The sequence below is a fragment of the Haliotis asinina genome, chromosome 1, assembly GCF_037392515.1.
Source record: "Haliotis asinina isolate JCU_RB_2024 chromosome 1, JCU_Hal_asi_v2, whole genome shotgun sequence".
NCBI lineage: Eukaryota > Metazoa > Mollusca > Gastropoda > Lepetellida > Haliotidae > Haliotis > Haliotis asinina.
Window position 1 is genome coordinate 25160092 of NC_090280.1, and position 25596 is coordinate 25185687.

Here is a 25596-nt window from a genome sequence, read left to right on the forward strand (position 1 = left end):
TTAACACTCCATGCTGTATTCCAGTCGCTGGAAAGCCTTTTCTCTTGATGACCACAACAACAATGACGACACAGATGACACCAATGACAACAGGGACAGCAACGGCAGCAGGGTGAACATGTCCCGGAGAATCTGCCAGATTATGCACAAAAATAAAAGTAACATATACCTAAACAATTCAGATATCATCCAGCTGAGCAATAACATGTGCGTAAACCATTGTCGTTCAAGACTTTATTCGTTGTGACCAATACCTTAATACTGAAATGATATTTTCACCCAAACATATTCTGAATCTCCTCGGACATTAACATAAAGCTGTAATAATACATATAACATATAACCTATCACACTTACCGGATGCAGGGGGCTGTTCTTCACCTAAAAAAAGATAGATTGAGCAAAGCTATATCAAGCAAGCTTGATTGTGAGGTATTCTACGGATATTTCATATCATTTTCCAAATGGTTCATCCATTTAGCAAGCACTTGTTGAGTTAACTTTCATAATATGAGTAGTTTTATTTTGCATTCCAAAGTAAATGAAATGTGAAGCATTAAAAGCTTGATTCTTTGCTTAAATATTTTGAAATTTGCATGATATTATTACAGTGTATGTATTTCGTAACACATTCTAAAAATATTTTTCACAAATTATTCTTAAAGAAGGAAAGTCATGCATGTTCAAGTAGCTGTTCATACTGAATACTGTTCTGGCCAAGCATGTCAAGCGCAGCTGCAGTCAATTAGCAAAGGTGTCCATCCATAAACCAGTTAAATCAAAGATGAAGTTAGTGAGCTGTGTTCGCACCTGCCTTTATTCTCAAGTGCATCCCTTCGTCAAGTCTTCCCTTGCCAACAGGTGTATGTTTTACCATCCAGTAAGCCGTAATTAAAATACAATTTTGTTAACAATATGGAGATTATTACCCTGCCACCCGTTCCTTCTGTCGTAAATACCATTGTCAAGCGATGATAGATATGGAGGTGCCGGTATCGAGCCCACCAGGTGTAAAACCCCTGGGGAGAACTTTGTGTGCAGACTCTTTCAGTGTTATCACAACCCCTCGTGTACAGTACACATCCCTGTGTACTACAGCGAAGCCACAAATCGAAGGTAGATGATCTAGACGCTCTCAGACATGTCTTGTTCAATGTGTGCAGAACAGCGGAATAAGCATGTTCGTAATGCAACGCCCTCGCAGATCACCTTTAAAACGTCGTAATGGACAAGTCAGAGCCACACTTCTGTGAAACCTTTCAAGCTAAATATAGTAAAAGAAGTCGAAGATATACGTCAGAAAAGACGACAGAAAAGAATCTGTCAGACATTGTTTACACCACCCTAAGCGGAGATAGCTCAGTTATCCCGATCCCTTAAAAACAACAAGGCTGCTGGAGAGGATGGAGTTACCTATGACACTTAAGGTATGGCGGTGAATACTTATCCAAATGTCTCTCGGTGCTTTTTAACCTTATCTTGCAAACGGGCTACACCCGAAAGGCGTGGAAGAATGGAGTAATAGTGAAGATTTACAAAAGGGGAGATAAATCTAGAATGGATCCAGACTTTTACAGGGGTATCACTCTCCTGCAAGCGATATATAAGCTTTTTTTAACTTGTCATCTCTAAAGACTTCCACGAATAACTGAATCAGACAGCTTTCCGTTCAAACAGCAGTTTGGATTCCAGGAAGGCATGCCAATGATTCACACATCGTTTGTAGTACAGGAAACTGCACACCATTATTCAGAGCGCTCGGACTCCGCACACGTAGCCTTTCTGGATAGTTCTAAGGCCTCTGACACTAAATACCAGCCCAGTCTCTTGCTGAAGCTCCATCGGAACATGAAAAGTTGTGTCCTAGCAAATAACGAGAAATCTGACTGGTTCCAGCTTCATAGAGGAGTCCGCCAAGGAAGCGTTTTATCTGCCAAACTATATCTACTGTATATAGATGAACTTTTGAGAAACCTCCTAAAGAGTGGGAAAGGATCAATCATAATGGACATCAGTGTAACAGCTCCAACCCAGGCAGATGATATAACCCTGATATCACCAGTCAAATCCCATCTACAAGACATGGTATCTACATTTATGTGCGAATCATGCAGTAGACAGTGGCGATTTACATTTTCTCCATCACAAACCAGAGTTCTAACCTTTGGACCAGTCAGCTCCTCTATTAAGTTATATGCCTGCTGGAAGATGAGATCAACAACAATGTCAGTGCTTAAAACAGGCAACATGTCAGAGGATTAAACCCTTTAATCAGCTCTAAAATCTTTAAATCTGTTTGTGTCCGTGGAATTCCTTTTTCAGTGTGAACTGTGCAGCAACCTAACCAAACACAAATGTTGAGATTGGAACGCTCCCAGACAGCAGCCCTCAAGATTGCACAAGGCCTACTTCACTCTACGAGAACAGATATCTGCAGTGCATTGCTCACTGGAGTCTGAAATAGAAAAACGAAAGCTGCTGTTCCTTGGAAACCTTTGTAAAGGCAAAAACAGACTTCCTCCCCAGGCGCATCTTATCAACAAGACTGGCTTTGCCTATGTACAAGTATACAAAAAGCCCTCTTGGCTTTGTCCTATATATCAAACTGATTGCAGAGAAATACAACCTCACAAGTATCCTTAACATTGTCAGTAGCCATGGAACATTTCCTAATAGACTGACCTGGAAGAGGATTGTAAAAGATGATTTTAAAGGAAGAGAGCTCGACATGTGGAAAAAACGAATAGAAACCGACCCAGAGAGACACCTCCAACAGATTCATCCCGTTATCTCCCCCAAAAAGCGTGGGTACCGGCGAAGAGAGTCGCAGGTATGAAGGAAGCTGCAGTCTTTGTGATCCAAATGTGCGCTATGTGGAGGCCAGGAAACCTCCAGAGTGTGTGAAGCCTGTGCAGGAACAGTTACACAGACTTACTGGTACACACTGTGTACCCAGAGACAGAAAATCAGAGAGCCAGCCTCTGGTGCAACATTGTTGACAGATGTTCTGTTGAGATCAGTGCAACTCTACATCAGAAGCCTGATGTGGAATTAGTACGCTGTTTACTGTCCTGTCATCCTCCCGTGCCAAATCCGGACATTGAACACACACTTCCTGAAGTAGTAAAGAAAGGCTTACTTCAGTTAAAAAAATAACTGTCCTCGAAAAGGAATATTGTAATCACCGTTTACAAGTTAGTATAATTTTGCATGCTGATGTAATGTAAAGCTGTTATAACTTACTTCCCTTGTAGCTTCCCCTGGAGGAATAAAGAATATACATGGTGGCCAAAGGAATACGTGCATCTAGTTGCGGTACAGTAACTGTGAGTATGTGTCCAAGTCCACCCAGCCGTGAATGAGTAACTAAGGATAGGAAAGTCATGTGAATACGGTGCGCCTAGTGGCTGCAAGAGGTGTCTGCTTCTCAGATTGATAATACGATGTGGCGTTAGGGTTTGCCATCCAGTGATCGTGGGAGAAACAAGGCGCCTTTGAAGAGCTGAGCTGAGCTGAATACTGGTGCTGGACAAATGCTGGTATAATGATATCTTAACTTTGATAACAACTGGTGCAGGTTGGACCGTGGCAATAACTTATAAAAAATCAAGTCTTTAAGTAGTATCTTCTAACCACCTACTTCGTTTGGTAAACGTTGTTATGTGGGCAGATACCACGTCTGGAAATTAAAACATAACATAAATTTGAAAATCCATAAATGTAAATTCAAAGATCTAAAAATCACAGACTTAAAGTAGAGCTGTGAGGTATAAAATCATGGTTAGCTCCCCGAATTGCGGCCTGGAAGTACCTCTAGCGCAAAACGCAACGCCGGCTGTCTTAATACGACAAGGCTGAGAAAGGAACTGGAATCGTAGTATACGCTCCTTACTGAGAGTGGGTAACTGATACTTATAACTGTGAAAAGATTGTTTAGCATGTGTCACTAGCGGTTATTCAAATCGGATAAGTGTATCAGAAATCTACATCAGGTCTTGATGGATACAAGACGGGACCATCATCACAGAGATACCAGAGCTGTGCAGCTTCGTGTCTGCACCATGTGACACACATCAACAGATGTTCAGCAGGAACAGTCTAAAAAAATCAAATGAGATCATCGGAAAATCATAGGAGTGGACAGCGAGATCTTTGTTCTTATCTAGATAAACAGATGAGTATACCACTGTGTCATGCAGAAAGGATGTATTCTGGATTTTTGTCGTGGCGCTGTTTTCAGACTGTTAATTTAAGGTGATGCCTTCGGAGTTTCAGAAAGAGTGGAGTTTAATGTCACTTTGCCGCGACAGGGTGGATTAACGCTTGATGAAAATCAATAAGGGATATTTCAATAATCTTTAAAACATTAGAAGAACTGTTTCGATCAAGTCACAGTTATGTAAGAATCCCCTAAGTGTAGCTACAAGGGTAACTTCTTTAAGTTTTACTTTAGGAGCTGGAGAGTACAATAAGTCATAATACCCGATAACGGTACAAGAATGTGTATCGAAACGTCGCGCTCACTAACTAAAGAAGTTGTTATCCATAAGGTTTGTCAATACTGCTAACAATGCAGAGGTATATGTTCATATGTAGTGTATTGTGTTCAGCACATGCTTTACTTGGCACAGTTGGGCAGTAACGTTTCTGTTCTGGCCTTACGTGCACATTGTATACCATCCACAAAATGTTACCACATGTATTTCACTGTTGTACGTACCGGATTCAGGTTCAGCCTCATCTGCAAATAAAAGTTTCAATCTGTGCCAAGTTGGGCATGACTATCAGCAATTTTGTAACAAATGTATTTCCAGATTCATTTTTTCATTGCGCATTCGAAAGTATATCAAAAACTGCGTGATATTACTACAACTGGAAACATTCTTTTTATGGACACGTTTACGTTTATCCCCCGTCTTGTCTTGAGTTAGATTTTCACTTCCAATTATTCCCCACTGGATTTTCTCTTATTATCCTATTCACTTATTCCCCACGGTCAACATCCCCACAATAATCTCACATTTACTTGGCATCCAATGTTTCAATTCTTCCTTTTGCCATGCTTCTGTTACGTGTAGTAAGCTTCTCTGATATACTAATGAGTTTGGCAAATGATATATAAATGATAAATATATATATACAACAATTTCATACTTACCGCAACGGCAATATGCCATCGAATCTAAAACAGACATAAAAACGTCTGAGAAATTCTTAGTCGATTACGGATATTGATGATCACTTGCTCGCGATCCAACTGATTATAAGAAGCATTACAATGGACCTTTATGTAATGCATACACAAGACTTCTGAACGATTTGTCCTGTATCCTGTATCCTGTGCCATGTTTGGTAATTTTCTAAAATAGAATTGTACTTCCTATGTTAAGAGCATTTAATTACTAAGTTCTTGGGAGGAGGTTTTAGGAAAGTCCACAATCAAGCATTTGCCTGCCTAACCATATTCACCTTTACACAGCTATAATACATTGCATTATCACTGTGCTCAATGTAACGTCCAATGTCATCAGAAGAGCAAGTCAATTGGTCGATTTACAATGTGATTTAGAACGAATTCTTTTCCTCTGTTCGCACTGTAGAGAAAACTAGAAAGTTGCACTTGCTTCACTGCTTTGTCAAATTTGATTTGACAAAACTGATTTGATAATATTTGATTTCTATACTTAAAATGTTTAAGATTTAATTACTAGATCCAGAATATTTCTGTGGTACTGTAATTGTTTTCTTGTCCTTCGTTTACAGTTTTTATGTAATTTAGATTTATTCAAGTTTAAATCTATTACTTGGTTTAGTCACAATGTAGCCGAATATTACGGGTGAGGCTTAAAAGAATTACCCACTCGCTCACACTGAGTGTGCAATAACTGCATCTTAACGCATACTTTATTTCAAATGTTAAAACTGCGTTAACATTCTGTTAAACATAGTTGCAATATAAACAAAAGGAAACAGAGTGTATCGTTTGATCCTTTTTACTCTTTTTGAGGAAAACCGAAAACAGTTCCACCAAGCGACAAAACATGATCCACTCTTCCAAATCAAAGACACATCTTTTTATACAACAGAAGGTCCATCCAGTTTTCTGGTTATCGTAAGTCCCATACTGAAATGGTGTGACACTTTTCGCTTAACTTTCAGTTCACAACATGTTTACGTACCCATTGCTCTCCTTCTTCGCTGGCAGTCTGGAGCTGCAACAGAAGGATGAAACTGTTAATACCAGAAACAACAATGTTAAAGACTGTGTGTATAATTAGATGTTATTTCATGGAGGTAATACAATGCATACTATAACTTTTCACAGGGATTGAAGATGTGTGAAGTCTTGAAGACTGTATCTATACGCTACCCGGGTTCGATTCCCAGCATAGGTACAGCTTGTGAAGCCCACCTGTCACCACCAGTGAATGAATGAATGAATGATTTCTCTCCTCCAGATTTTACAATATCCCTGTTGTTACTCAGAGCAAATACATGGTGTTAATGTATACATGGATATAAATATGAGTGTAAATAGCTACATCACATATGTATACAAATGCCACCTGTTGCTGCACAGAAAAGAGAGGATGGTCTAATACATTCCTAAGACGAAGTAGATATTTACAAAATAATGATGACACACTTTCCCAGGTGGTATGAAAATTTCCGGTACTGTTTGAGGCGTACCCCAAAGTAGTGTAAGCATTATCATTTTCATCCAAAGTTCAATTTTAACATGCCTGCCAACATCCAGTTTGTCAGTCAGGGTGGAGAAGAACTCATTTCGTTCAGTCATATAATACTCACAGTTTAGAGGCTCATGTCTGTCATAATCAAAGGCATGCCTGCCACAATTGGGACATTCTCATCTCTAGCGCGTATGCCGCTGAGCAACTCACATGCCTAGAAGCTACGCAAGAGAATCATTCGGTGCCATATTTTAACACATATAATGGGATGGAGATCATAGCTATTTAATCCTACTGATTTGGACGAGCAACATAGCATTACCATAGTTGTAGAAGATAGTTCTGAGTTCAGAATTATTCCCCTTGTAGGATGTTTGTATGGGAACTTTGTACAAATGGAACCTGAATGGAATCAGTCTACTAAATACCGGAGCGTGATTTTTGGTGGCATTGTACGTTAATGTCCAATCATATTCGATCTGTGTAACAATGCCAAGAGGAACTTGTAGCCCTTTCTGTACCGGTGTGGCGCTGACTAGTGTGGTATCATCGGCTAACATGATAACTGGAATTTTGAGTCCATGTTCAACAAAACCTTTTCTCTTAAGTGCACGGATCAAATCATTGACATAGACAAGAAAGAGCCACGAGGACAGCACTTGTCCTTGTCCTACCCCTTGTTCAATAGGATGACTATTTGACATTGCATCACAGTATGTTACATACGCAGATCTATTGTTGTAACTTTGATATAGAGGATTCCCCTTTATGCCGAGGTCATGTAGTTTTACAAAGACACCAGCATGCCAAATACCATCAAAGGAAATCAGCTCCATATTCTTTATGAAGTCCGAATTTTCTTTAGAAAAATGGACAATGTATCTTGCACCATTCTACCTATCTACGTATGATTTCCACATACATTTTATCTTATTTCTGCCTTTATATATAGAGATTCCAAGATTATAGCTCTTTATTAGATATCCGGTTTCGAGAGTCATTTTGAATAGAATAGTAAGTTTTTCAAGAAGGCTCTTAACTGCAAACACCAAATATTCACTAACTTTCATGTTATCTGGACATGGACCTTTATTCTTACACAGATAATGAGACTACAGTTTTGAACAATTTTCTATCAGACTTAGTTTGGTTATCGTTATTATCCTTGACAGTCTTTAGTCTGTCGCCATGTGAGTTTTGAAATGATCGTTAAGACGTACCGAGTCTTAGCGCTGCGTCACTGCCTGAGGTAGAGCTTAGTCACTGATCACTTCTGAGGCTTTGTTTTTTCACAGTTTTGTAAAAAATGTTAACATTTGCTTCACAGGATTGTGCTAATTCAGTTCGCACCTCTTTGTATATTTTATTTTTGCGATCCTCTGTAAACGTCTGAACTCGCTCTTAGCAGTTTTATACTGACCATATGTTGTAGAATTACACTCCCTAGGCTTACCATCAGCAGACCAGAGTCGCCTCGCAGTCCTCATTTCATAATGGACATTATGCAAACCGTTTTCCTTCCAGTAGGGATTCAGATGGGAGTTGAAGGAAGAAATGGGAATGGTACATCCACAGACACAAGCAGGGCATTAGTGATAGGTGAGTTATATCTTTTCACACTCCTGGGAGATACACTACCTGCTGGGGAGCTAATATCTTTCAAACAAAGGTCCAACTCGGGCAATGTGCTCATTGTATGCCTTTGTCCATTTTGTGCAGAATGTTTATATTTACTTTACTACACTTCGTCAAGTTACGTGGTCAGATGTACAACACATGCTATTACTGACCTTTTCAAATGTAATGGTATCAATGTGTGGTCAATAAGTGACCTATGCAAATTGTCTTTGTTCCTGTGGGCAAAACCTGGTCCTCGAGTGCGTACTGCGGACACAGCATTTATCAAATGTTGTTTTACTGCGTCCGGGAGTGATGTATCACGTGTGGTTAGGTTATCTCTGCTTGTATCTCAGTTGAGATCACCCAGGATAATATAATTACTTTCACTGAAGTGGTCGTACTAGCAACGGGCGGCGGGGTAGCCTAACGACTGAAGACCCTAGTTCGATTCCCCACATGGGTAGAGTTTGTGAAGGTCATATCTGGTGTCACCAGCAGTGATATTGTTGAATATTGCTAAAATCGGCATTAAACAATGCTCACTTTCTCAACCACTTACTAACAGTCGTGTCGAAAACATAACAACAGCTACAAACAAGTTCTTTTATTACCATTTCTTGTTATGTAGTTTACAACGGCTGTTTTAAACAACATTGCCACTGTCATATGCGACTAGAGGATCTTTCAATAGCTAATCTTATTCCAACTTACGTCATTATAGATCTAACAGATTACAGTGTACTGATTAACTCTAAATATAACACCAACATCACCATAAGTAGAGTAACGCGTAGTCCCTGAATATGTTCTTCCATCACTTATTAGACTCACTATTTGATATAATTATAGCTAGGAATTCGCCAACTTTTACTGACTTTTATCACCCATTGAACTTATAACAAAAATCTTTTCAACGTTTTGAATTTGTTTTACGATACGTCAATTCATGTGTAAACTGTACCTAGTAAATAGTATGGAATAGTTTGCAATATTTAGATAGCAACAGTTGCCCGATGTAAGTCGCTATAGTTACATTAGCGAGTCTAAACGTTTGGCGGGAAGTATATGTACTGTTGACAAACCCATTTCAATTGAAAAGGAGCCCCAGTGTCACCTGGGAGAAAATCTAGGATGCTTCCTTTAGTGCTTCAGCATTGCAGGGAGGGCTAAGTTGTAGTGAAAATAATGTGATTCGGTGTCTGTGACTGACTATATGAAAAGATGTGGTTCATAATATTACATCGCAGTGTCACTAATAACCACTGATTCGAAAAGCACTAATAACCAGTGTGATCCAATATTCGCTATGTAGACACCCACGAAAACTATATACAGGCATATGAAAATTACATTTGAAAATGATTTTAACAGTATCTTAAGGAATAGCTTCTGTGTACTTATAGACCAATGTAAGTCAGTTGCATTTTTGTACAAAGGCGATAACAATGCATTCAATGATAATATGGATTTGAGAGGAGACTGTGTAAGATATTTAAAGTAGTGCTCTTTGGTTCAACTAAATAAGCGAATGAATGAGTTTATAATCACAGCGGCAGTTCTTTTGCGATATCATGATTACAAAATTGTTATAAATTCATGATAAATACACGAATTTGAAAAACAAATGATAGCCAAGAACAGTAAAACCATTCAATATTCCAAAGAATTAAGACGAGCGTGTATCTCAAGGATAGGAGTTCAAATTTGGAGAGTGCAAATACAACATAAAAACAGTATTACAAAAAACTGAAGGTAGATCGTCAGGCTACGGAACTTGGGGACTGAAAGTGTTTTTTTCTTACTTGGTCTCAGGTTGTATTCACATCATCCCTTTAACCGTTGGTGAGTTAGTTAAAGTTTGTCAAAAATTACAAAAATAATACGTTTAATGATGTCGGCAAACAATACTTGCCTGGAAACTTGGGGCGGGGGTAGGGGGTGGGGGGCATTCTTCAACTAAACAATAGTTTAAACAAAAACAGATCACTACCAAAGCAGCTGTCACTAGTGCTATTAAAATATGTGTGTGAAAATGAAGAAACTATCAAAATGATCGAGAACAAATGAAAATATCGGCACATTGTTTCTAATCTTTTGCCAAAATTCATATGTTACCATGGCTATTTTAATTTTGGAGTCTGTCAGTGCCATGTGGAGGTTTAAACATGTATGACCTCGATCTACTATTTTCCGAACATGTTTCACATGTGAAGGTAATGTGAAGGTACATAGTTATGTGACCTCTTTCTACATCTGCAGGTCATGTTTCACATATCGTCATATGCAGGTACATATTTATATGACCTCTCTTTAAATCTTCAGATCATGTTTCACATATCGTAATGTGAAGATAGATATTTGACCTCTCTCTACATCTTCAGTTCACATTTCTCATATCGTGACGTGAAGGTACATATTCATATGACCGCTGTCTATATCTACTGTTCATGTTTCACATATCGTCATGTGAAGATATACATTTACATGACCTCTGTCTGATATACATATGTGACCTCTGTCAACATCTACAGGTCTTGTTTCACATATTGTCATGTGAAGGTATATCTTCATATGACCTCTGTCTATATCTACAGATCTTGTTTCATGTGAAGGTACACATTTACATGACATCAGTCTACATCTGCAAATCACGTTTCACACATCGTGCTATATATATTTTTATCACCTCTCATTACAAGTACAGATCATGTTTCACGTATTGTCATGAGAATGTTTATGGATATAGTCCGGTTACAGTTACATATGTTTCGAAGATCGTCTTGAGAAGGTAATTATACACACATTTACAGCGCACGAAACTACAAAATAATCAACGCAAATAGAAGTAACTTTCAGAAATGAAAGGGTTGTAAATATGCCATATGTATCTGTGAAAAGCAAAAGGCACCCTTTTAAAGAGTAATATATATATCTACAATTTTGCTGAAATATTAAACACTTTTAAACTCCGGAAACCAGACTATTACGGACGGATATACGGAAAAAACGGACGAGGCGGTGACTATATATCCCGTAAACAATCAAAATTAAATGCAGATAGGATAACAGAGGTCAAACATGAGCGCAATGAAAATATAATGTTTGACATTGTCAACATTGCTACAGTGTTCACACAGTTAACAATCTTTAACATTCAACTGGTTCAGATTATCAGGAATATCGGCAACTTTACATCGTTTTTATCTGGGCAAACATCACTTGGAAAAGAACAAGTCATATGTTTAAAAAAAACAAAATATTTTGACCAACAGCTTTTTATGGCATTGATATACAATATGTATTTTCTTTATGAAATTTCTAATCCATGCATCCTAGCAAATGTTTGTATTTTCGGGTTATTCCAGTTTTTCTTAGTAATTACCAAGCCTAAATAATACCCACTTATTCCAAACTGTGTCCGGGACATAAACTTGATATGAAAGAGGAGGCTCGTTTAATATCCTATAAATATCTAATACTGAATAATCAGCTTAACACCAAAACTCAGGTATTGTTATGAGAGTGAACTTTCTGTAATTTGTATTATTACCGATTAGGTGATAATTATTACTGGTAAGATTCCGTATCGTCGGTAATAGTGTTTTCGCGGCATGCCTAAGTTGTCTCCCTTTGGTGTGTTTTGACTGTTGTTGATACTTAAAACCGATACTTAAAACCATGTTTTGGAAGGGTGATTATTTTCTGGACATTTAGCACAAGTTGGTAGTCATGTGTGTGACCCAACGCACACAGTGACCCAACGCAATCACATCAAAGCAGTTGTCAAGAATGAATAGTACTTGTAAACGATGCTTTGTATATCTGCTACAACAGACAAAAGGACAAACTATCATGGACTAGAAGTAATACATATTCATTATTTCATTCTACACTAGGTAAGACCCTTACCAACGACTCTTATATACAGACTAGAATGGAGATGATGACTTGAATTGAGATGTAACTATAACCTTGTGGCTTAGGAGTCAGCTCGCCAAACTCAAACAACTGTTAAAAAATATGAAGGGTATTGCTTGGACACACATTCACGTGCATGTTGCATCTGAAGTCTGAAGTTGAAATGCTATGACCCAAGACTACTGCTTATCAAATTGTAGAATGGTCTAATTAAGAAAATTCAGAAACCTCAGAAGTGGCAGTCAACACCCACAAGCAGGTTCTCAAAAGTGATGTTAAACTTAAAGATCTGATGAAGAACTGGTCTTCAGCAAACCCAGGCTTGTTGTACGAGGTGACTAACGGGATCGGGTAGTCAGACATTCGACTTTTAAATCCATTCAGACGGTAAAAAAGATAAAAACGCATAAACGATACCCTTAACGCTCTGTTCCCATTTTCTGACAAGGAATTGGCAACATTAAACAAAAACAGTTGTTATGAATATATGCTAAGGATAAAAAAAAACGAAGAAAAAACCCACCTCTATACCCAAATTACATGTTTTTCCGGTTTTTTTTTTATTATTATTATGTTTTCTTTTCTTTTTTATTTTATTGAGGTTGTAAATGAATGAAAGTATGTTTATCAGTATCATGACACAAAATTCAACTCATTACTATTAAATTTGGCTAATTTATAGCGATATATAAAAACGTTTACTCAAAATACGTGTTTTGGAGGTTGTATATGAATGAATGTATATTTATAAGTATCCTGACAAAAAGTCAAATTAATCTTACTGAGATCGTTAATGAAAAATATCTTTAAAACTTTTACTTTATTCCAAATACATGTTTTCCCAAGTTTGGGAGGTTGTGGATGAATGGAAATATGTTCTTAAGTCTCATGATACACTTTTACCTAATTTGGCTAATGTAGAGCAATATTACAAATCTCGAGCATGGGTGAAAATATTTTTACTTGCTGATTTTTCTTCAAATGGCAAGTACATGATTAAAAATACGTGACAGTATAATGACAGTAATAATATCTCGAACATAATGGTTCGCGTAAAACGGGGCTAGAAAAATGTCATTTCCTCTAAACGACTTTCATGGTTAGGTACAGCTAAGGTGTGATAATTTGCACCACCACACGCATTCAAATATTTTACCGTGTCATATCAATCGGATTGCGTCCTCTTTATGTTTCAATTTGTAACATGACTATTTTTTTATGAGAAATTATACTGTGAGATCCTACATAAACAACGATGAAGTGAAAGTGTACTGGTCTAACTAAACGTTTAATTACGTCATACACATGGCATGTTGTCTTGAATTACGAGTGCGTAGTATAGGTTAGGGCTCAGGACCCTCGAACTTTGGTCCGAAACTCACGGATGAGTGAAGAACAAAGGTCGACGTCGGGTCCGTTTCGATAATATAGCAATTAACATTGGATTGTAGAGACAATGACAGATCGACACATTATGAGGATTAGAGCACACCTACTGAGAAAACGAGCCAAATATATGTATAAAGATAGGGTGTTATTTCAGTCTCAGTTCACTTAAATACACATCTCGAACATTTTCAGAAAATCACAACATAGTAACTGATCATGATGTTCTGAAAAAAAAACATAAGATATATTAAAAATGTAGGATATAAAATTACAACATTCGATTCTTCTTCTTTATTTCTGAACTGTCGGTCAGAGGTCTGTAGTACAGGTGAGAAAACAGTTACAATCTGTGAGTGGTATAAGCGCGTTTGCGTTTTAACTGTACATGGTGTAAAATGTAGCAGTATTCTGAAGGAGCATACATTTTCTGTTGACGTATACTTAGATGGTATATAACACATTTTAGATCTTCATACAGTGGACAGATGAGAAGGACATGCTTTTCATCTTCAGTAAGATCCCTGTCACACCATTTGCAAAACCGGTTCTCAGTAATGTGAGAAATTGTTCTAAAATACATTAAATCATACTAACCATATCTAAACTGCGATAACGACACTCTTAATTTCCTTACACTTACAACTGTTAAACAATTTTCACACATAATGTGTTGTTTAAACTAAGAATACGAATATGAACATTTGAGTGTTTCTTGTCCACTCTTGCTGGAAAATATCCTTACATCGTTGTTGAACAATGGGTAAAAATGCTGCAGCATCCCCTGTCCGACCTATACAGCATCACAATGTCCAAGACCAAGTTGGGACAATGTATTTCTAGTCTTTGAGGGGCATTTAGAAGTGATACTTCCCAATGTATTTCTAATTCACATAGCCCAGTTATGTTTATTTATGCCTGTCTAGGATTTGCAAGCAAATACAACTGCACCGTACAGACTTTTAAGGAAGAGCGGCGAGGACACACTGAGATGGCTTTCAACCAATAAATGACAGAACGTGTCAGTGCCAGGATATAGAATGGGTTTATTTCGCATTCACCTAGTACAGTATCACTCATCTGCGGACACCCAGAAAACGATTTGCAAGCTTGCATCTGATCTTTTCAATGATATCAAATCGTTAAATACCCCATACCACACAACCATACAATAGAATTGCTGGGATTTTAGTGTCCAAGATTGTAAAACATAGTTTATATGAGGGATTTTCAAACTTAAACTTAAACAAGTTACGCTGAACGGTTTTAGAGCCTTCTTACATTTAAGAGTCAGATTGTTTATAATGCCTGTCAAGTGAGATTTCTCGTAAATAGCAAGGTATCTGTATGATGATGAAACTTCTATTGGAGGAAGTGTATAGGTCCGATCTTGCAAGCCCCCATGTTTAAATAGAAAAAAATACTTGTCTCGTTTAAATGTACTTGGAGACTCCATGCTTCGCAGTAATTCTCTAAAATATTGATTTGCTGTTTTGTAGTCCAATTACCGTATCAGAAAGCAGAACAACTTCATCAGCAAATGAAAGAAGAAACAGCTCGAGTATGTCAGGGAATAACGGAACACCAATGTACAAGTGGACGTGATTTCATCGACACAATTCATTAATGAAAAGTGAGAACAGAAATGAACTAAAGAAACAACCTTGCCGTGTCCGTAGACAACATTCAAATACTTCTGTGTATACCTTATTCGATGTACGCACACATGCTTTAACGTTTTGGTACACACATCGCAACATTGTATCCATTTTGTAACCTAGTCCGTTGTTTTTGAATAAATGTTTGTTTTTTTCTGCTGGCGGAATCGAACGCTTTTGAAAACTGAATAGAACAAGCATTGACCTTTCCACAATTTGAGGTATATACTTATATACTTCACCAATTAAGAAATCATCCCCAAACGCTTCGTTCGCCTTGAGGATGGTAATACTGGGGCCTATTTCTTCTATACTTCTAACTGGTGAATCAAATACATCATCAGGTGTTTGCAAGTCACATCGAACGGTGGACTGTCGCTTCAGCCATTCGGGTTTTCAGCAAACAGGTCCCGAAAGTAGTTGAAGCAAATCGATGTAGATGTATTACTAGCATACGTGTTATATTTAGAATGGGATATCCCAGTTTGGACAAACACTTGTTGGCTTAGCCATCACATCGACGATATACATGCAACGTTTAAGGATGTGATGCCAGTTACTTGTCGCCATTTCCTTCTCTGCGTTCCTTTTGAAACACATTTAAGCAGCAGACGATTTTCCGGAATATGATATGAGCTCTTATTCCTGTAATTCAAACGTTTCCTTAATATTTATAAATCCATTATGAGAAACATTCAATGACAAGCCATAGGATTCAGATTCGTCATTTCACTCTGCACACACATGTGCTACATGACACGCAAAACTGATCGCATGCGGTCTCGTGTCAAGTCTGCAGTGAATCTGAATATACATACCGTATTTAATTGAAAACAGACAGTTCCAAGGGGAGAGTCCTTCACACAACAAGCATTTTATAGCATGGATGTTGATATATACTTGTGAACATTGACATGTTGTATGTTTTCTGCCATTTTGACTTGTTTGTCTATTCGCCTCACTTCAAGACCCTTTTCTTAGTTTATGTTATTCTTTTTTTTCTAAATGTTGCTTGGTTTATTTTCAAATTTTGTTGGCTCACTACATGTTTAAATATATCCCTAGACACCATAAACATAAACACCATATATAATCTGTTCTGCTTATCTTTTCTGTCTTTAGGCTATTAAAACTGATCTTGTAATCATCCACTCTAAATTGAAATTCTTGAATTATATGGTTAATCAGCCACATTAGCATTTCTGGTAACACAGTGGCTGATCTTGCTGCCAAGGCAGCACTCAACAAATCTGTGACACACTTCTGATCACATATTCCGATCACAAAGCTGTCGTTAGATCTTACATTTTGATCTGATACTGAAGAAATGGAACACTCAAATATGTATTAATACACCACATTAAATAAAACCCGATATTGGTTACACGTACAAGGGGTATCAGTCCAGATTTGAGGAGGTCCTACTAGGTACACTCAATAACACTTGTTAAAACGTGAGGGGCCTCTGTTTTACATTTTTCCATCATAAGTTATAAATATTTGTTGTATACAGGTTCAAATAGCAGAAAATGACGTTATCAAACACCTGTGTGACCTCATTTCACAGAAGGTAATTATCTTGAGCTAACCTCATGGTCATGCGTGTGTTCGTAGATCAGGTGCATAAATGGAATACTGATACATCAACTGGTTTCATCTTTGAATATACAGACGACATCCAGGTCTCTCTGCCTGTTGAAGCAGTTCATCGCGATATCTCGAGGAAGAATCACTCAGGCCTAGTGCAAGCTATACAGCATGTAGAAGAGGTGGTCGTCAAACTAGTTCAGTTTGAAGTCCTTGCCATCTTCATGAAGGAAGAGATTTTGAAAAATCTCAAACCTCCTTTGACCGTGTCAAAGCTTTATTAGATACCCTTCCCCGGCGAAGACCCCAAGCTTACATCCTCTGCTATCAAAGACTGGAGGAATGTAGAGAGATACAAGCCATGACATTGCTGGGACTAGAGATAGAATATCCTTGTGATGATGGGTACCTATGTATAGACAGTATCCCTCTCAAACCGCAAACACGGTTCCAAGGATGGCTGAATTCTCCAGTCTTGGCATATGCAGTTGAAACAGCGTCCTAGTCAAATGGCACGGGCAGGATTTGAGAACATGCTCAGAGGAGACCCTAGTGATCAATGTGGTGTCGTTCTCAAGAACTGGGTTGTAGACGATGATCCTTTGATCGAGCATGAAAAATGGTCGTCGAACTGTTTGTATTTGGCCCCGTTAGGAGTAATACAGAAAGAGATGGTCCGCTGGGACAATCTATGGATGTGGGATAGTCATGGGTACAAGTGTGTGCTGTACTGTGTGTATTTGTGACTATCTGGTAGTCCTTGGTTGTCAATTGTTGATATAAAAGTCCTAACAAAAGGCAAGTGCAAGTAAGGCATGGAACTGGGCCCATAACACAGCGCCCCGTGGATCGAAACCTCGCTTTGCTCCTTTTAGAATACAAAAAGGAGTTTATCGGACATCTATATGAAGGGCCACAAGGGTAATCTAGCTTCATTTAGCCGTGGACCACTGACAGTGACAATTCATCTGCAAAGTCAGAGTCAGTGTTCAACTGGAACAAGAAAATCAGAGACCCGGGAGACGCTATCTGGACGACCCTAAGAAATGGACCAAATATTACTATTTGCAGGCCAAGGGATATCCCAATTACTTTACTAACATGAATGATTATGTCATCTATTACGAGAAACAAGGGGTCAAGATGGACACGTTTGCACTCACATCTCCCACCCACCAAATCGTTCAACAGGCTAAAGACAAGTTGACGGAAGAAAGTGTTGTCACTCCAGATACGTTCCCATGGGGTCCGCGGTCATTAACCCCTCAGTCAATGTGAGTCACACCAGACCCCGATTTCTTGAAACAAACAAGGTTTTACTCAAATCTCAGCTTGAGGTTCACAATTTGAAACAGCTGAATTTTAAACTGAACTGCATTTTTAAATATAAAAGCTCAAACTCCTTAAGTAAGCGATCCACCAAACTCAAATTTTCTCCTATAGTTTGAATTTTATGACATTTCAGCTCATTCTGTGAAATGTATTTTCTCAAGTTTGAGTAAAAACTCAGATTTAAGTCAAATTTAGTGACACCAGATGAGTCACCCAACAGGGTACACGGTCACTGATCCCTAGTCAGTGTGAGTCACTCCAAACCCGTTTCCCGCGGGGGTGTCAGTCAGATGAGTCACCAACAAAGAGTTCTCCAAGGTCATTGGAGAAAATGAACATGAGGTCACACAGCTACACTGCTCTTCGATGACGTCATTATCATTCTCTATATGGGGCCGTGTACAACAGATATTTCAATGCGAAAAACAGCAGTTATGAAGCATTTAGCAAGTGGTTAACTTGTGGAGTGGAGTACAAATGTTTCTTAACTGGAATGTTTCTTACGAATAAAGAGGTTGTTATCCATAAAGTCTGCTCTATATTCAATTACTGGTTGTCAAATAGTACATATTGTCAACCAAATTCGTTTGAACAGTTTAGAAATTCCTCCGAACGTTACCACCACAGTTCAGGCACTGAGCTTCCCGAGACATAGAGATTCAGAGTGAGGAGTTTACAAGGAGTTCCTGCCTCTCACAGCTCACCAACAGCACCGTTACCTGTACCTCAATAACGGACAGCGAGGCATAAACCTGTTGCGTCACACTAGTGGCGTCACAGAGCATTTCGCAGCCACGTTTTACAAACTCCCTGCCTGGCATGGACACGTTTGGTGTCAATAAAAGGAATACTTTACTTTGCTTCAAGGTCACACTTCCGCTCAGTGGAAACTTCATAATTTGATTGCCAACCCTGATCGACACAACTGCACCTGTTTTTCATTGTGGCAAGCGAACCGTTCCAATGGCAACAGCTAGAGTTATCACCCCTGTATTAAAATGTATGTATTTGGTTTAATTAGTAAAACATGTCATATCATTGCATTGGCGATGAGCATATGCCGGAACGTTGTTACCAACATCTAGGCTATCGGATTGCAGCAACACCAGGAATCATGCCCTATTCTACTGAATTATAGCACAACACCCTGTGCATTCCTGGGTAAAACAGCATATCTGATCATGTTTTGGAAATCCCGTTCGAAGCAAACTCACAAATCAATTTCTAAACACATTGGATAACCGATAATCTAAACATCTATTTGAGCAAGGAAACATATCAAAACATGCACGGAAAAACCTATCATGACATTATGGGAAACGCAAGAGGTCAGAGCAAGAGCTGTGAGAATGAGGTCACACAGGTGTTCGATGACGTCATTTTCTGCTACGTGAGCCTGTATACATCAAATATTTCAATGTCGTTAATGGTCTTTGTCATACTGTTAATTGTCATTTAATGATTGAAAGTTTAAAGGAAATAAATTTTTTAGATAGATTTCTGATTAAATGTTTTGTAAATAGATAAATGGTATTTCAAGCATGGTAGTATAAATTAGCATCTGCGATTGTTGGTGGCTGTATCCTCAAACAGGGTTAAAGTATCGAAAAATGATTGTCCTCCTAAGTAGCATTTTTGTTCTTTTAAAATCCGGCTAAATTGTTTCTACAATCGCCCGCGGCTGAAGGGATGGTGAAAGACTCCATGGTTCCTGGTATGGCGCTATACCTTAAACAGTATCACTTTAAATTATCCAAATAAGTCAAACCACATAATTTGGCAACATGATGCTTATTAACGTACTTTAGGTCAACCCCCAAACATTGAAAAGCACTTATTTGAGAAAAAGTAAGTATTCTCGTCCATGGACCAATTATTTTCCATTTATTTACTAATATACTTGAAATTTAGTCCAAACGATTGAACGTCTTTCTCTTTATACTAATAAACATTCATTCATTCATTCATTCATTTGCAACCTACCAAACATTAAACAACCCCATATATTTTGGTCAACAGTAGCTAATCTCCCCCACGGACGAATGTCTTTTGCAGCCATGAGTCAGATTTTTAAACACCGCTCTAAATTTGATTACATAGTGCCATTTAGAAAGTGGTCGAATGCAACATATGTCATATTTGGGAAATCCGATATGTATTTTGTGCCATGATGCTTAAAAACATGTTTTCATTCATTTATATAAAAACCTCAAAAACATAGAAAAAAAATATACTTTGAGAAAAAGTAAATATTCTCACCAAGGGGCCAAATGTCACTTTCAAAATAATCTTACCAAGGTAATCGATGCTGCATACGCTCGACTTAAAGTAAAGAGTTTACCTTGTCAGTCACTGGGTCAAAAGTCACTGGACTGGATTACCAACAACGTAAATCAGTCAAACTTTCATGTAAATTGCGAAAGCTTTCAGAAAGTTTTGTAAAGAACTTTGACAGCCTACTCAAGGACATACCATAAGAACCTACTCGGAAATGGATGACGAGTATTGGTGGATAACCTCCCTTTGCGTTTCCGATATATCCAAACTCCAAATACAAGGACAATAACTGCACAAGGTATAAGAACTCCCATTGCTATGGCCACATCGCTCACGATATCTGCAACAAGTATGAAGAGACAGTTACTTGAGCTGCTGGAAGATTTACAGATGAATATGGAGACAAAACCATATGTTGAATATGTTGATTATTGTAATAGTCAGGTCGTCATCGTCGACGACACAGTAATGGTACCACAGTTCCGAGATCGTATTCATGTTAATATGTTCCTTAGCCAAGAGTATTACCCGTTACACATACGTCTTGTGTGTATATTGTAGTTGCAAGTTCAATTAATATATGTATATAACTTCGCAAGAACTAACAGTAATGACTAATGAGTAGTTCGAGAGATTGACTCGTATTGTCCCGCGATCGCCAGGCGATTACGTCATCAAAACATGTGTTGTTGATTCGGAGATTGTTTTAGACATTATATCTAACAAACTAATATTGATGATTCAGCTGGCCATGACAATATGAAGGAACATGCTTCCGTCTGTTTCCCCTAAAGTGTGGAGTTTAGTTAGTGTGAATTAGCTCGGAATCTGTTCAATAGGAAACCACTTCTTTTGACGTAAATGGGTTAGGTAGCCATGTGTCAAGGAGCAGGCAGATGCACATGACAACTTACGTGCCGGAGTGGACCTGGGTGTTGTCGTGTCGTCACCTGAAACATCAGTAATCGGTGAAACTGAACAGTCCATGGAGTAAAGCCCATGAGCACTGGTACTCAGTCAAGAATTCTAATCATAGCCAATGTGTGATTCCAATCATATATCATCGGATTCTCCGATGTTTACCTTTCCGCACTTACCTCTACACAGCGAACTTATGTGTGTGTCCAAAAGGATTGGTATTTGATAAATGAGATAAACGAGATATGATAAATGTTCAGAATCGTTTGGTGATTGCGGTGTTAAAACTACTACTGAGTAATGATGATGATGATGATGATGATGATGTAACAGTGTACCTGAAGTAGAACTCCTCGTCGACGTAGCACAATCTAAAAAGCGCATAAGAAGCATGAATAAAATCTGATACAAATCCAGTGCTGATAATGACTCTCTTGAATGCGAATTGTGCCAGTGACGTCACTGAAATCCAATAAAATAATACAACGTAACGTTTCCAGTGCTGTACATGTGAAAGAATTACGCGAAAAGCTGCATACTGATATCTAAAAGCAAAATATTCGGGATGATATATCACCTGCTGTCATGCTGTCGTATCTGCTAAAAATCGTTCATCAGCAATCGTGCACATTATACGAAATACCTTGAGGCTAAATGTAAAAAGAACTTCAGTGTATATATCCTTACATGCCACAGCAGATACGCTGTATAGGAATCGTAATGTCGTAAACGACCATCGTAAATTTCACTTTCGTTGCTGTAAGCAGGAGAAAGATACACCGCTCGAAGCAAAACCCTTTATCTCTATCGACTTGAACGATGCTAGAGATGCTGGAGTAGTATTACCAGGAACCTCGGGCAAACACACACACACACACACACACACACACACACACACACACACACACACACACACACGCATCTACTTGAACGATGCTAGAGATGCTGGAGTAGTATTACCAGTAACCTCGGGCACACACACACACAGAGAGAGAGAGAGAGAGAGAGAGAGAGAGAGAGAGAGAGATACATCGCAACTAGGATTTGTTTCACATCAGTTTTTATAAGTTCCAGTATAGGTACATAGATCAGTTTAAAATTATCTCAAAGTGGGGAGATGTGTTGTCAGTACAAACGTCACAGTGTACTGTATGTCTGCCAGTTATCATGCATGTACATTATTGCTGCCATAAACCCGTTGAAAATTAAAATCAGAACACTGTAAAAAGTATGAATGACACCAAGAAAGGTCAAAATAGAATATTCCCTGCGAAGTTTAAAGGTTTATAAGTTACATGTAGATATAATGTTAAATGTTAAATGAAACTCTTAGCAACATATAACTACATTACCTAAATATGTCGAATATATATATATATCGATACATATTTTTCAAGATTTGTAAACAATCACAAAGTGCAATGAACGATTTAAATACTCGGGATTGCAAAAACGAGCCTCTGAGTTATTTCACACTTTCCATATGTTTTTAACAAGTAGGGTTAGTTTTGTGCTCATGTTATGTGGTTTCACTAACTGCCATTAGGGATTTGAAAACGACGGAACTAGCATATCATGAAATGCCCTCGAGTAATCCACTCTTCATTAGCTGATGAACGTCAACAAAACGAGCACCAATTAAATGTGCAAAATTTACTTCGTTTTTTTTCTCAGAAAGCGGCATCATCAAAACTTGGGGCACGTATCTTATGCATATCTTCTTGTGTGCTATTCTCCAGTTAACAGCTACTCTTCGTAGTATGTTTGTCCCACAGTTGGATATTGTATCGTATATAGCTTTCAGTTTCTTCACGGGCACTGGTTATCCCTTTTACAATCTATAGTTCAAAAGTTGAAATAGCAAAGTAAGTGCTTTGGCGTTCTTTATGTGTTCTTAACAGTTACTCCTGGTTTTCAGTACGGTTTGATTGGTCTGTGTATAGCAATAAGAATGATATACTGTTGCATTGTTAGACTCAACTCACTCTTAAACTTCGTTCAGAAATTCGTGTGCTGAAATTACCTATAACTTTCAAAGGCTTCTGCTGTGCACGCTCTTCACCAGTGTCTTGCATGGTGACGACGCATTTGTACTCCCCTGTGTCATTTTCCCTCGCATTCGTTATGTAAAATCCAGCGTCGCCTGTCCTAGTCAGATGGAAACGGTCTTCGTAGTCTTTTTCGATTATCAAAGTGTCCTGTAAAAGAAAAACTGAAAGACATTTGAAGGGAGGCAAAAGTCTGCAAAGGTGGAGGGTGGGGTTGGATTTGGGGCTTTGGTTACAACGCCGTCACGCCGAAGACCTTTATTCGATGGGTACAAGGTTGAATCCCATTTCTGGTATTCCCACCGTGATATTGCTGGAATATTGCTAAAAGCAGCGTAGAGCCACACTACCCCACCTACGCACTCACGATTTACCAATTTGGCCAAATGTATGGGAGCCTTGGCGCCAATACTTGTCCCTGAACCACAGCTTGTTTTCCTTCCTTAAAGTCAACGGACCAGAAATTTCTGGTCTCTATTATCTGGCTGGTTTTGTGTTGTCGTATCTCTATATTTCAGTGTGGAAACATGCCATTGCCATCGATCAATGGTGTGTATCCAATATTTACATGGTGGCAGGTAGATGGAACATAGGTCTCCACACTCTGAAGCAGCTTTGTAAATTCATGCAGTGGATTCGATACTCAAAGTCATGTAGTCTTCCATCATTGGCCGTCTATTTACCCCTGACCCTATATATTTGGAAACAATACATTACATCATGACATGTCGTGGCTGCTGTTTCCGTTGATAAATTCCAATGCATTTTGTTTCTGTCGTTGCATTACAATAATGACTCAACGTTAGTCGTGCCATCAAAACTGTAAATCAGATAATACATATAATAGAATAGTTATATTTAGCGTCTAATTATTCCGATTAGTGCAGACAACTCGTGACTACTGTCTGCATAAAACTGCCATGAAATCAGAAACCAGTGTGACTCAATTTGATCGTAGGAAATCAACTACCCCTTTGCTAAATGTGTCAGTCAGTGTATATGGTGGAACCTTTTTTCGTGGCAATCATTATGAATCATGGGATATATGGAAAATTAGATATTAATATCATTGTGTTTCAAGATGTTTACATACCTGTGACAAAGATCCACGGTACGTCTGTGCAATCAGTGTATTGTTAAAATACCATTCGATGACAATGAATGGAGGAACGTCACCTGTCCAGGGAAACTTAGCATCGTCGCCAATGCAACAAGTCACCATCTCTGATTGGTTGTTGGCATCTGCAAGTTTGGAAAAGACGAACAAAGATGTTGACCGCACAACTGATGTGGAGATGAACTAGTGAGTCTCCTTGATGTAGTGAGTGAGTGAGTTCAGTTTTCCACCGCAGTCAGCAATATTCCAGCTATATGGTGGCGGTCTGTAAATAATCGAGTCTGGACCAGACAATCCAGTGACCAACACCATGAGCATCCATCTGCGCAACTGGGAACCGATGACATGTGTCAACCAAGTCAGCGAGCCTGACCACTTGATCCCGTTAGTCGTCTCTTACGAGAAACATAGTCGCCTTTTATGGCAAGCATGGGTTGCTGAAGGCTTATTCTACCGCGCGACCGGGTTCCTTGATGCATACTCCGTAAGGTGATGGATACCTGGCATCTGCTGTAGTAGATTTCTAACATTTATTCTACATAAAATCACCTTGGGCGTAATGGGCAAATGAAGCAGGGGAGGTAACTGTAAGTATTCCATGTGGAATAATACCCTCCTGTTCCGTTACTCCTTTGAACCAGAAGCAGGCAGGGGTAATAGAGGCGAAGAACGATCTGAATACCACGAGTGGCGCTTAAAATGTTGAATAAAACATATTTCTCGTGAGTAATTGTTCAACATGGGGTTGGGAATGTGAGAGCAGAACCAAGTGAACAAATAGGTGTATACTTTTGATGGTGGCGATATTTTATTTTGACTTGAAAAATATTTTTCGAACTGAAGCGAAGAAAGTACGTTGCCAAACTTTACTTACTTCGCTCGCATGTAAGAAGACTGGTCATTTCCTCTATGCTGCGCAACCCATTCGCCTGCCTACAGTGGTACAACATTGACGGGGAAGATATCATATCTTTCCTCCTTTGAGTATGCAATGCATCCATACCTTGCTCTGGGACAAATATGACTATGCTGATGCTGCCCAT

At 38.6% G+C, this 25596-nt stretch overlaps 1 protein-coding gene across 1 annotated transcript; it reads right to left on the reverse strand.

Moving 5' to 3' along the window:
- LOC137265835 (uncharacterized) lies at window positions 1-25596 on the reverse strand. Its single transcript, XM_067801331.1, has 10 exons — window positions 25557-25596; window positions 24530-24678; window positions 23412-23586; window positions 21727-21759; window positions 21385-21420; window positions 20666-20810; window positions 6180-6212; window positions 2163-2232; window positions 358-381; window positions 1-132 (listed from the first exon to the last, which is right to left on the reverse strand). The coding sequence occupies exons 1-10, from the start codon at window positions 25594-25596 to the stop codon at window positions 1-3; spliced, it is 837 nt and encodes a 278-aa protein (XP_067657432.1).

Bases quoted from the DNA above. Each gene is read 5' to 3' on its own strand.
- LOC137265835 (XM_067801331.1), bottom strand. From the start codon at position 25,596: ATGGGCAGCATCAGCATAGTCATATTTGTCCCAGAGCAAG. The intron at 23,587-24,529 runs GTATGTAAACAT...TTTCTTTTACAG, and splicing joins ACCGTGGATCTTTGTCACAG to GACACTTTGATAATCGAAAA. The intron at 382-2,162 runs GTTAGAACTCTG...ATCTTTTTTTAG, and splicing joins AGGAGCTGACTGGTCCAAAG to GTGAAGAACAGCCCCCTGCA.